Source organism: Chanodichthys erythropterus, chromosome 21 (genome assembly GCF_024489055.1).
Source record: "Chanodichthys erythropterus isolate Z2021 chromosome 21, ASM2448905v1, whole genome shotgun sequence".
NCBI lineage: Eukaryota > Metazoa > Chordata > Actinopteri > Cypriniformes > Xenocyprididae > Chanodichthys > Chanodichthys erythropterus.
This window is the reverse complement of record NC_090241.1, coordinates 25,293,044-25,306,475: the sequence shown is the minus strand read 5'-3', so window position 1 is coordinate 25,306,475 and position 13,432 is coordinate 25,293,044. Positions and strand designations below refer to the sequence as shown.

At 37.0% G+C, this 13,432-nt stretch overlaps 1 protein-coding gene across 1 annotated transcript; it reads right to left on the bottom strand.

Annotated features, from left to right (window-relative positions):
- Positions 1-603: 603 nt before the first annotated feature.
- stk35l (serine/threonine kinase 35, like) lies at positions 604-11,896 on the bottom strand. Its single transcript, XM_067373569.1, has 3 exons — positions 11,293-11,896; positions 5,726-6,484; positions 604-2,949 (listed from the first exon to the last, which is right to left on the bottom strand). The coding sequence occupies exons 1-2, from the start codon at positions 11,744-11,746 to the stop codon at positions 5,757-5,759; spliced, it is 1,182 nt and encodes a 393-aa protein (XP_067229670.1). The 5' UTR covers positions 11,747-11,896; the 3' UTR covers positions 604-2,949; positions 5,726-5,756.
- Between the last annotated feature and the right edge of the window lie 1,536 nt (positions 11,897-13,432).

The window sequence follows — 13,432 nt, the reverse complement described above, 5'->3', positions numbered from 1 at the left end:
TGAAGGGCAAAAATAGCAGTATAGACCAAAACCACAATTTGAACCAACTTGTAAACATGTTTTTTTCTGCTATAAACTTGGCAAATTTAACATGGGACTCTATGAGATTCTGCTCTCTTTTGGAGCCTGTCCCTAGCGGCCAGTCGATGAATCGCAGTTTAAGTTACTTCCGTATTGGCTTCAGAGAGAAAGGGGGAGGTTGCCGCTTGGTTTAAGGATATGTAAAGTGGGAGGAGTTGGATCTGGATCCAACCTTGCCCCCTGGACCTTGTGTTCTGCAGTGAGGACCATATCTAATATTTGTTAGATGATCAACAATACTTGCTTCACCTGTGACTGGTCATAATGTTTTGGCTCATCAGTGTATATTGTACAACATCTAGTATTATGTTTCAAACAACAAATAAACTAATTTATTCAGTGTAATTTATACCCGTGTGTCCTAACAATGGCAGACAGAATGGCGCTATTTTTGCAATTGCAACACTGCACCTTTAAAACAACTTATTCAATAGAAAATATCTTAGAAAAACTCATAGAATTCTGTAAATTGTCACCTTAAAGAGTAATAACATTAAAAACCACAAGAAAGTTATGCTTTTACATGGTTTATTGATCAAAAACATCAAAACAATAAGAGATGACACCCAAAAGAGTGAAGCTTCCAACAGCTCTAGTGTGCTTTACATAAAAGGAAAGTCCATTAAAAAAAATGGACAACTTTCACACAAAAAGCACAAAGTGCTCCACAAAAAGGTCATAAAATGAGCACAAAAGAGCAACAAAAAAAGTCAAGGTCTGAAGAGGCTAGTTTAGCAGAGCAGCATCACACAGTGTCAGAGAAGGAAAGGTTGCATAGACGAGTGCGTTGTACAGTCAAAGTTGGACCACAAGGAATACAAAGAAAAACATAATTTGAGTAAAAGATGATACAACAGGAAGTGAGCTTCTATTATGCTCGGTTCACTCTCCTCAGTGCAAGTGCAGTCTAATACTGTAATTCGTCTGACTGCTATGACAAAATTCTCTGTGTTTCTGCCCTCTAAAACATTCAAACTGAAGAGAAGAGTAACTGAGAACAATAAAGCAAATGCAAAAACATTTACCAACTCTCTCCAGGATTAACTGACCCTCATAGAGCATACAATCATTTAAAATGCCATTCAGGAAAATAAATGTGGATTTGAAAGAAACTGAAACAATGCTCCCATTAAAAACAAAAAGCATTTCCTGACAGAATGAAAACTTAATCGAAAATATAAAAAGTAACAGAACACTTTTTGTTCCCAACTGAAGAACCATACAGCCCAAAATATTACAACTCAAAATACCTTAAACCTGAGGGTGATTCAATCTTGATCTCACAAGCCTCAAGTTTCTTCTACAGCAGACAGCAATAAGCAGTCAAAAAAAGAAAAGGGAATAAAGTTACTAAAACCTTGACACTATAGATTTATTATTAAAAAAAATAAATAAACCATCTGAGAAATGTTAACTACTAGTCTCTCCAAAAAACAGAAAGCACTGCTAGTTTATTTAGTGAATTAGTTACTAAAACACAAGAGTGCTGAGGTAGAACTAGCACACACAAACTGTCAGGCAAAAATCACACTTGGAAACAGTCAAACACACACAGACACACCAAATTGTTCTCTATGAAGCATTACAGATGAAAGAGACCGATAGTACTACTATGGAGCTTACATCCTGTTTTTGAGAACAATTCCAAGTAATCAGCTAACAAAAAGGAAATATCACTGTTTTAAATTGGAAATGCATTTGTAAAAATGCTGAGAAATTAATTTCTTTTAAATTCCCTTTAATCATAATATATCCATAACTTAATCTTTCAAGTCCAAAAACAACAAAATTGTAAAACTGTATAAGTGTATGTGTGTGTCTGTGGAGAACGGATGTTCACAATGTTTTCCATAGATGACATTGGCATTGTAAATGGGCACCAAAATTAAACAAACTTTTTGGGCAAGAAATAATCTCAAACAATGCAAAACTGGCACCTAAATGGTTAAACGGCACATGCCCTATATGTAAATTGTTTACATATTAAAATCTTGGAGAATGTACTGTATGTTTAAAAGATAAAGCTGTAAAACGAAACAAAAAAACTAAAAGAAATCTCAATATCACTAGACTTCAAGGCACCAGAATCAATCTGCATTCAAGGAAGAATCTCAATACTGGGTTTAGGCTTAAGATGAGCATTTTAATAGCAAATTAAAATCAAGTTTTAAAAGTTAGTCTTTAAATATCATGATTTCAGATATTGCGGTGTGACAGAGCAAAGAAAAATAATATCAAGTCCTGGGGTTTCATTTGTAACTCAAAGACCAACTGATTGGACAAGTGTAAGACTATGAGACTTGGTTAGTGACATGTGCTTGGGCTCAAAATGTAGTCAAGTATCTATGTACTGCAAATAAATCAAATCAAATAAACAAATCACTGACGCCTAATACCTGTGAACTGTTTGTGTACTAAAACTGAAGGCTTTACTGCTCATAAAACTTAACTGAAAAAATAAATAATTGAAATACTATTTTTTTTAATGGCAAAAGATTGTTTTGAGTGGATGAGCAACTAGGGAAGCTCCATGAACAGAATTTTAGAGTCCTAGTCCCTCAGTAAGACTAATAAATAGCTTGCTTGTTTTAGCTTGATTGTACTCACTGTATCACAACATTGTTTTTAGCTTTACTTCACTCTTAGTGATGTAAATGATGATTGAGTTAGGCTGAACACTTCTAGGCTTGCTGAATGATTTGGTTAAATCACTGCTGTAAACAAAAAAAGTGAAAGGTCAGTTGAAAAACTATTTGTATTTGATGTTCAAGTTGAGTACTTCGTACTCTTCACATTAAATCAGCAATGGTAGATTCACAGTTTTCCAAGCAACGTGGCCCCTTCTGGTCTGCTGTGGAAAGGGAAAACCTAAAAAGAATGAAAAATACACGTCATTAGAATTGGTACTTAAAACATTTGATTATAAAGACTTTTACTAAGAACATAAAAAGCCTAAAAATGCAGCAAAATATAAAACATAAGACACTTTTTGACCAATTAATTTTCATGGTTTTCAGAGTCATTCATGATTAGATTAACAGTAGGTAAGGATTTCTAAAAAAGAAAAAGAAAGAGAGAATTTTTTTTTTTTTTTTTTTTTTTTTTTACAGCCAAAAAAATGTCTTTAACAATGTACAAATAAAATAAATTCACAAACACACACACACACAAAAAAGATTTTCTGATATTTCCAGGTTTTTCACTGATCATAGGAACCCAGAAGAGTGAACAACACTTTTCACAAAAAGAGAAAAAGAAGAAAGAGAAAAATAAAAGAAGCACCGTGTATTTTCTATCTTTTGAGTGACGGGCTAAAAATCAATGGTGATGTCATGATGGCTGGTAGTGTTACATAATGCCTCAAATGGGTCTGAATCTCAGATTGCTTGTTGAGTAACCAGATTTACAAGCATTCAAACACAACACAACCAGAAAAAAATCTTTGCAGGCTATCTGTAATTAGTCAGCATCAGTGCAGCTTGATCTCAGCAGCATACAGTATAAAGACCTCAACCCTCCTACTCATTTCCTGCGGCTCAAACTATGTGCTGAGTCAGGAGTGGCTATTAAAGCCCCACTGCATTCACTCCAACTACAAAACACACGCTGTTTCGGGTGCAAACCCACCCTTTCTCACGTCCCACACATAGACACCACTGTCTGAGAGCAAATTATCCAAAAGGCTCCATGCAGTATTCTATTCCACTCTGAATGTAGCAACGGTAGGATGAGGAGGGGGGATGGTGAACAAAAGACGACTGGAGAGGCAGACAGCTGTAATGTCCTCATAATGGCTGGGGAACTCATGAGCCCTCTCCCTTTCATATTCATTAAATATTTTAGTAACTAATATTCATCCCAGAAATTACATCATTTTAAAAATGTTGAACCAATCCAACTTTAAAACAAAACATTTCACTATGTTTTGACTACGACAATTAATGATGTGCAGATATTAAAATTGTGGTCAATATCAATACACTTAATTATATTAATATATAAATCAAATACTATATATTGTGCATCCCTAATGCAGTGCTACATTTAGTCTAAATTCTGGTCTCTTCAAGGAACTTTCAGTTGTGTGTGGCATGTCAAAACAAAAATCTTTCCATTTTAGGACTAGGAACAACCCCTAGTCACCTGGTCTGCCTGATGAGCATTGTCCCCCGGGGCAAAGGCTTTGGAAAGAGAGAGAGAGAAGGAGGGATGAGGAGAGTTAGAGGAGGGGTGGTGGTGAATGGGTGTGGTTGTATAACAGCTATCTCAGCATACACTTTTTAAAAACAAGCGGCTCTTATAGCAAGCAAACAAGAGCTCTCTGAAAGTCTGAGAAAGAATCACATCATGATAGAGTCCAGTCAAAACACACAACACTAGTAATAATTAAAAAGAACAGCAACAAATGACATTTTAACCCTCAATGCTGTGGGAATTTGCTGGTAGAAAGACAATGAAGATGCTATCCAGAATTGATAATACAATCAACTAGTGTTGTCAAAAGTACCAACCACAATATCAAGTCGGTACTGAAATTAAAAAAATATGACGCTTTGAACGCTGTTGCGCGGATTCATAAACACCTATGAGTGGCCTTTGTGTTCATGTGCTCATCAGATATGTCTGTGATTGGCTACAATGATCAATGTATGGGTGCGTTTAAAAGCACACAGAAATGTTTGCATTTGAAAGCATTTTGAAAGTGGGAGCATTTGAAAGCAGGCATCCATCAGCGGACTATCCTGCTTTCAAACGCTCCCGTGTGTATCTGTATAAGTGCTCGGTGAAGAGCATCATTGATGTTTATTTACAACATGTTTTTGAAGCGCTGATCATTGTAGCAATCAAACCTTTCTGATGAGCCAATCAGGTGTTTACGAATCCGCTCAACAGCGCTCAAAAGCTTCATATTTTTTAATATCGCAGTCGGTACTTTTGACAAAAAGTATTACTTGTGATGAAGAGGTGTGAATGGTTTTACTTAGATTCAAAACCTTAAAATCTCCCATCATATTTTTTTCCACTCCACTCCCCGGGCCCTCATCAAAATATTCCCACTCCTGGGACAACTATGTGGAAGTAAAGATGATGATTTTAAGGATGCACGAATAAAAATTCTGTCTGATAACCAGCCAGCAATCATTTTTATCATCACCAATAAATACCGTGACAGATGTTATAAACTAAGACTGCTTTGTTAAAAACAACTTCAAAATTCACTTAAAGTCATTACATGTGCACAAACATCAGTTCACTCCAAAATTCTCTCTTTAATTGCAAAGTGCTCAAGAAATAATGCTTTTAAGGCGTTAAAAAAACTAAAGGGGTAGACAACATGACCAATATATCTCCACAGGATACCACTGAAATTTCACAATTCTCTATACCAGCAATAAAGTAAGAACAAAGAAACTAATCACATAAAGTAGGACGAGTAAATACAATAGAACAAAGATGCAAATTTTCTACTGGCTGTCAAGTTTGCTTTAAGATAGATAATATAGTAATACACAACATTTCTGCACCAATTATTGTTATCAGCTGCTATTATTGCCTCTGGAAACAAGAATCTTCACACAAAAACATAAAAGCCAAAAACAACCACATCTGTACATTTATGGAAACTTCACTGGAAAAAGCATACCTGTGTGTGCATTCAGGTCAAAGGTCAGAGTTTACGCTGCACACGTGACCTTTCCCATTCTGCTGTGCAGCTCTAGTGCGTCTGGTCGGTCCTGAGGATTGACAGCCAGCATGTCCTGCAAAAGTTTCCGGAGCGCCTCGGACATGTGCGAGCGCCTGCGCTGGGGAATACTCAGCACCATCTTTGGGTTCTCCAGAAGCGCCTCCCCAACTGGGACAATGTCAGAACCCTGCCGCACATACGTCCCAAGCAGTTCCCTCTTCGATTCAGCGTCAATGAAAGTGATTCTTTCGATCATGGCCCAAATGATAATGCCCAGAGCAAAAATGTCTGCTTTGGCTGTGTAATGTCCTTCCCACACCTCCGGTGCCATGTAAAAGTCCGAGCCGCATGCTGACGAGAGCCAGAACTTGTTGATGTTAACAACGCCATTCTTGTTTTTGTCCCGACCCTCATCTGATTCCCGTACTCCGGCACCAAGACCAGCACAAACTTTGCTCAGACCAAAATCAGCCACTTTCAACACGGGTGCACCAGAACGCTGTGAAATGAGGATATTATCTGGTTTAAGGTCTCTATGAACAATGTTATTTTGATGGAGGAATGCCACAGCGCTGCTCAGCTGCATCATGAAGCTGGCGTTGGTGCAGGGATCGGGCTGACGAGACAGGATGAACTGATTCAGATCTCCTCCCTCGCAGAACTCCATTACAAACCAAAGGTAGCAGGGCTCATCAGGGCATGACAATACACGCTCACCTGAAATTACACAAAAAACAGATGTAGAGATTAATATACTTGAATTAGAATTTTTCAGAGGTGTTCACATTATTTTCATAAAACAAAGGGGAATTCAACAACAATCATCATTTCATTGGCGATTATGCCATTTTTGCAGAAATATTAAATTAGCCTACTTCAATTTCAACATAAAAAGGTTTAAACTAGAAATCACTGGTTATTGACTTTCTGTGACTTTTAGTGCATGATTATTGGTTTTGATGTATTCGATATGTTAGTGCACTCCTACAAGTTGCATTTAAAATTCTGGGAACACAGACCAAAAAAAATTGATGAAATGCTCTATAAAATGAGAATGTTCCTTTCCCTAATAATCACATGCCTCTGACTAATAGCAGGTATTAAACTGTGGCCGTAACGTAAACCAGATACTGTTAAAGACAGAGAAGGTCCGCTTATAAATAAATGGAAGAAATTGTAATGCTCAATATGGCAGCTGTTACAGTTAAAAGCACCAATTGCCTTTTACGTCTAGCTATGCAGTTAAAAGAGCCAATCATCTTCTTCCTCTTACTCTACAATGTACATTAGCACAATTTATGACACCATTGTTGTCAAATTGCTGATTTGAAATATGTAATGGAAATGTAACTATTATATAGGTTTTAGTCTTTCCCCATTCAAGTAGACGTAAGCTGTACATGCATGCCTCAAAATAACTGCCCGGGGCATCATGAACATGGCCGTCAAGTGAACCGATTTGCCTTAAAGGGACTTTGAGGTAAAATTTAAAAAGGGTTTGGCCCTTTTATGTCATGTCCCAACCTTCTACTTAGGAAATGAAAAAAAAACCATCAACATAGGAAAAAAACAGTGGGAAAACCTTGCACATAACATTAAAGTAAACATTTTAATATGTGAGAGAATGAGAGTACCACACAGTTAATGCAATGGAAAGAGTTGGAAGAACTGCTTTGTCATCTGTTTCAGAGGCTGAATTGCTGTGGAACCAGTTTGAAGCTATTTAAGTTTCTTCTCACAGGACTGGACTAGCTCCCATATGAACAACAATGACTGAATTGTATTTCCTGATACAAACCAAAGTGCCGTAGTTTAATTATAAATGTGTTCCTCTGCTTCCATGGGTTTTATTTTTATCCCTTACCCTGGTTCTGTTGAGCAAGCATTATCTGAATCTGCACATGCTGCTGTAAATATAAATAAAACATATTTGTGAATCTCAGGTATTTTTCAATGGTAAGGGGTGCTATCATCATTACACCATGAAACTAAAGCCGGGCACACACTGTGCGATTTCAGCAATTTTTTTGCTAAAACGGATAGTTCACTCAAAAATGAAAATTCTGTTATTAATTACCCACCCTTATGTCATTCCAAACTCATAAGACTTTTGTTCATCTTTAGAACACAAATGAAGATATTTTTTAATGAAATTTGAGAGCTTTCTGTCCCTCCATAGATAGCAACACAAATGACACTTTGGCACTTCAAAAGGTTTATTAAGAAACTGTAAAACTAATCCATATGAATTGAGCGGATTTAGGCTTATACTCACATAAATATTTATCAGCTCACACATAAGTTAAGGTACACGGAAACTCAAGCATTATTCTCGTGTGTTACACTTACGCAGCACGTTCTCGCTTCTGGAAGTGGTTTGTTCTCGCTTCTGTTTTTGAGCTTCTGTTTTTGTTTGCTAATCAATGTTTATATGTGAATACAATCCTAAATTCAACCGTGTGGCTATTTCAGAAGATGAATAAACATGCTTCCTCAGGAGAAACATGCACTGCTTTGGTCATATGTGCAATTCTGTGTGCTGAAAAAAAAAAAAAAAAAAAAAAAGAGCTAAATTACAGCTAGTTTGATAGCATATATAGGCGCAGTGAGGGGGGAAAAAAAACACTGAGCTTAGGGCAATTGGTTCGTAGCAGGGGTGTAACGATTCACTCGTTTTCTCGATGCATCGATTGCAAATCTTGACAATGTATATGCATTGATCTTGAAATATGTATTTTTGAATCATTGATTTTGATCAATAATCAATTTAAAATGCTAAGAATCGAATTAATCGCAATTTCATAGCAATTCACTGCCTTAAAATATATAATCATTAAATTATTACATGTGCAAAGTAATAGAGACAATGGGTCTCATTCATGAAACACGAGCAGAACGAATATTTGTGTAAATCGTATGTAAAGTGGTTCTGGCGTAAATTTTCGGATTCATTAAAATGTTCGTATTTTCCAAATGTTAGTTGGTACGAAAGAAATCTACACCTGCTCCCAGTCACGCGTAAATAGTGCGTTTAACATCTGAACGTTTTGCTCATTAATAAGGCTGCATTTTAATTCACCTTAATAATGTACATTACACAGCATTTGAAAAAATATTATATATATAGTAATTACATACGTTTTTTCTTTTTACTTTTATTGTGAGCGCCAGTAATAGCATCTACAAACGGAGCACTTTAATCAAATAATTAATTGATTTCAATAGGGCTGGGCAAACTAATGGCCCCAAATGGCCAAAATCCTTCGTTTGGTGTCATAATATGATGCCCATATATAGTTGTCAGTCGGATTTAATGGGCGGGATTTATGTAATTGAGAATGAGCGTGCACGCACGACTGATTGGAATTCATTAACACACACATTTCACTATCACTTCTGACGTTTACGAAGTATTTGTGAATCAGGAGAAGAGTTTTCTGGAAGGTGTCTTTATGCGCAAATCACTCACATATTTACTCGTATATTTACGAATGTTTCATGAATGAGACCCATTGTGCATGACATTTTTGAGCAGTCCGCGTTTGAGCTCTCCTCAGGACGGCCACTGCTATTCACATGAGCAGATGACAGCTCTCTCAGTCTCAAGAGACACAAATAGTCATGAGTCAAACCACCCAAGCCACTGTTAAAGCTGTAAAGTCATTGCGTGGTCACCATTGTTGAAATAAAACACTTTCACTGCTTGAAAACGTCACCGTTATTTTCTAGAAGATAAAATACTTAAGTTTTACGGAAAAGGGTCATACCCCTGACATTCAATTCACCACTGCGACAAATGACATACTACAAAGCTAAAATTTGGCCTGGCTTAAAAAGCAGTGGTTCCCACTCCCAGCCCTGATCCAGGAGTACCCCAACTCTGCAAATTATGTATGTCTCCCTAATCAAACACACCTGATTCAACTCATCAGCTCATTAGTGGACTTTAAGACCTGAAATGGTTATGTCTGTGTCAGATTAGAAAGATACTCAAAATGTGTACTACTGGGATTACTCCAAGGCCCAGGGTTGGGAACCACTGGTTTTCAAGTTTATTCACATAAAAACAATACTCAAGATAAGACAATTGCTTAAAGGGTTAGTTCACCCAAAAATGAAAATAACATTATTCATTACTCACCCTCATGCTGTTCCACACCCGTAAGACCTTCGTTAATTTTCGCAAATTAATATATTTTTTATTAAATCCGATGACTCAGTGAGGCCTGTATAGCCAGCAATGACACTTCCTCTTTCAAGAACTATTAATGTACTAAAAACATATTTAAATCAGTTCATGCGAGTACAGTGGTTCAATATTAATATTATAAAGCGACGAGTATATTTTTGGTGCGCCAAAAAACAAAAGAACGACTTATATAAATGATGGCCGATTTCAGAACACTGCTTCATGAAGCTTTGAATCTTTTGTGTTGAATCAGCGATTCGGAGCGCCAAAGTCAAGTTATTTCAGCAGTTTGACACATGATCTGAATCATGATGGGACACAAAAGATTCATAACGCTCTGAAACTTAATGGAGGAAATGTCATTGCTGGCTATGCAGGCCTTACTAAGCCATCAGATTTCATTAAATATCTTAATTTGTGTTCCGAAGATGAACGGAGGTCTTACGAGTATGGAACGGCATGAGGATGAGTAATAATTGGATTCAGGATAAGGTGAAGTAACCCTTTAAACTAAGTCTAATTCCATGCCTACTGTCTTGTTTTCCCATGAGAGACTACACTTTTAAAGCACTTGTTTTGCATTTATTCATAAGTATATTGCCCATATGGCAGTTATACATTTCTTCCTACTTTTACTTCCACGTACACTAAATATAGACTAGATCAACAACTTCCAAGCAAATACATGCCTCTGGAAACACTATGTTATACAGTACAAACACCTACATGATGGTTCAGAAGATCTATATGTGAAAGCAGCCACACAAAGACGACAGCCCAACACATTAAGATTAATGAGCTCAAATTGGCCTTGATTATCTGTTCTAAAACACCACTGTCGCTTTTTCATTTGTAAGATAATTTACACAGTTGTCATGCAAGGAATCAAACTCCATTGTTCTAACCTGGAACAGAGAGTGTAGAGAAGGTTTGACCCCAACACCAGCACCTCCCCCACCTCCAACCTCAGAGTTTCATAACCGAGAGGAGGGTGGGGGAGGGCAAATTTGACCGATATTTGCCACATTCTTGCATAAAATGTAAACAATCTTAATGTAGAACACAGACATGCGCATTATAAACGTCCGGTGTCATCATCGATGGAACGTCATATGACTCATTACCAAACAATGGATTCTAACCAGTTTTGTTTCAGATTACAATGACAATCGACTCAAAATTGACATTATTCAGAATTTGAATGGCCAATACGTCATTGCTAACCAAATAAGTGAACTGTCACAAACAAAAGCTACAGTTAGCTCGTGACAAACCATTCTGAAAGACCTTCTGGAACAACTGCTAAAACGCCAGTGTTTGAATAAAAACATCTTACCTTTCAAAGAGGTCTCCACCAACCTCAAATACTGCTTTGAACGCTTATTGCCATGGCTCATTTTCTGAGCCAGCCCGTTCCTCTGGAGTACACACTCCTCCAGCTGCACCACATTCTCATGGCGTTTCTCCAGACTGGTCAAAGCCCAAAACTCCGCCAGCGCCAACTCCACATTCTCAGGCGCGTCACAGCGCAGCTTCTTCACTGCCACTCTCGCACCTGATTTACGGGCAACTGCTTCGTACACAACGCCATAACTGCCCCTGCCAACTTCACGAAGCAAGCTGTACCGCGGTGCAAAAAGCCGCCGTTCAAGACTACCATGTTTACCCAGGTCCAACTCGTCTCCCATTGTCTCATTATCGTCTACGCTGAGCGAGCGCAGGACGCTGGCGCTTTCGGTTCTTTTACAAGCGTTCCGTGTCCGTTGCCGCTCTCTGTCCTTTGCATCCATCACGCCTCCTCACGTTTTGTGCGTGCGTTTGGAAATATCTTCCGCGTTCATATTTCTAGATCTTACGGACGTTTAGCAGCTCTTAAATATTCGTTGACACTGGCATTTTTTTTCATACAGTAGGGTATCGTGATTCAATCACAGTCAAGCTTCTAGCCTGAACTGAATGAACCTTGAATGAAGTTGACTGGATCATCCCACTTTCCAGTACAGGGGGGTGATTCCTGACCTATGAGGACACACGTACAATGTAAACGCCTCTTTTGGCTTTAAGTTACGTTAAATCAGTGGTGTTAAAATGTTGAGGTGAACCAAAATATGAGACATGAAACCTCTTGCGTAATCATGTCTTTTAAATAAAAACAACATTGTATTCTTTCTTTGTATTTATATAAATATAATGCTTTTGAAATTGTATGATTGTTTATGCCATTTACACAGGCTAGGCTACATAAAATAAAAAGTTTTCAAGCATTTTTTAAAGGTGTCATTAATGCATTTATATATATATATATATATATATATATATATATATATATATATATATATATATATATATATATATATATATATATATATATATATATATTGAGTCATGAATATCAATAAGTTAGGTTACTCCATTTGACCTGAACACCATCAGACATTTTAATATAAATTTAGAAATTAATTACTCTGATTGACCAATACACTTCTGAAATACATGGGCTAATTTCAGCATTAATACATTGATAGCAGCCATTTCCCCCTTCAAAAATTGTTCATGTAATTTCAACAAGGATCAGGCTAAGTCCCTGTGGGAAACCTATAAATACATATACATACGTGGACTGTTGTCACCCGTGTTGTGTACTAGAATGGTTTAGTCCCACTAGCATGAGAGTGCATGTGCTTTCTATAGCTCAGCGCACACACGTGGTCAGACACGATGGAGAGCATTTGGGGTATCTGAGGCTTCCATCAGTCGAACATAATATGAAATATTGTCACATTTTAGTTTTTCATCCTGCTATCCGTTTGATTCATATACACAAGTAAAACATATTTTTTGGGGGGATACAATTTATAATCGTAAAAAAGTAATAAAAAAAAAAAATGTGTGAACAGTGAGGGAGAATGATTACATTTTTAAAGTATAAAAATTTTATTGAACCTTTTTTCTAGGTTATTACAAGACGATAAGTTTTGCTTCAGATCAAGCATCAACGTTCAGATACTAATGGACAGGATTTACATGGATTACATAAGACGACAGCATTATGAGGTGGCAGATGTTGTTGCTCATTCTCCTTGAATAAACAAGCATTCTCTGTCTTGCTGTCTTTTATATTGTTAACTATTTATGTGCACCTGCATATAACAGTGATTTCATTTTAAAAAATGACAATCCTGAAACACCTCAAAAAATGACCTCAAATGTCACCACTCATCCACATTTACATACAGGCATGAGGGCATGTCTGGAAACACTGCCAACATCAATGGCTCACTGTTTTGTTGTCAGTGAGGAAAGTCTGACAAGCAAGGAAGGAAAGGCTAGATAAGCAAAGTTTTTTTTTTTTTTTTGCTAGTTCCTAAGGAGAATGCTTTTGTAAATAAATATTTTCATTTAAGTGCTGTAAGTGTTCTTCACACACATGTTGAGTTTTCATGTTTTATTGGGACATTCCACAGAAATCACAGAAA

What these genes read in the sequence shown, in the direction of transcription:
- stk35l (XM_067373569.1), bottom strand. Translation starts at nt 11,746, where the DNA reads ATGGATGCAAAGGACAGAGAGCGGCAACGGACACGGAACGCTTGTAAA. An exon ending in GGTGGAGACCTCTTTGAAAG is followed by an intron (nt 6,485 to 11,292) that starts GTAAGATGTTTT and finishes GTGTAATTTCAG; the next exon opens with GTGAGCGTGTATTGTCATGC.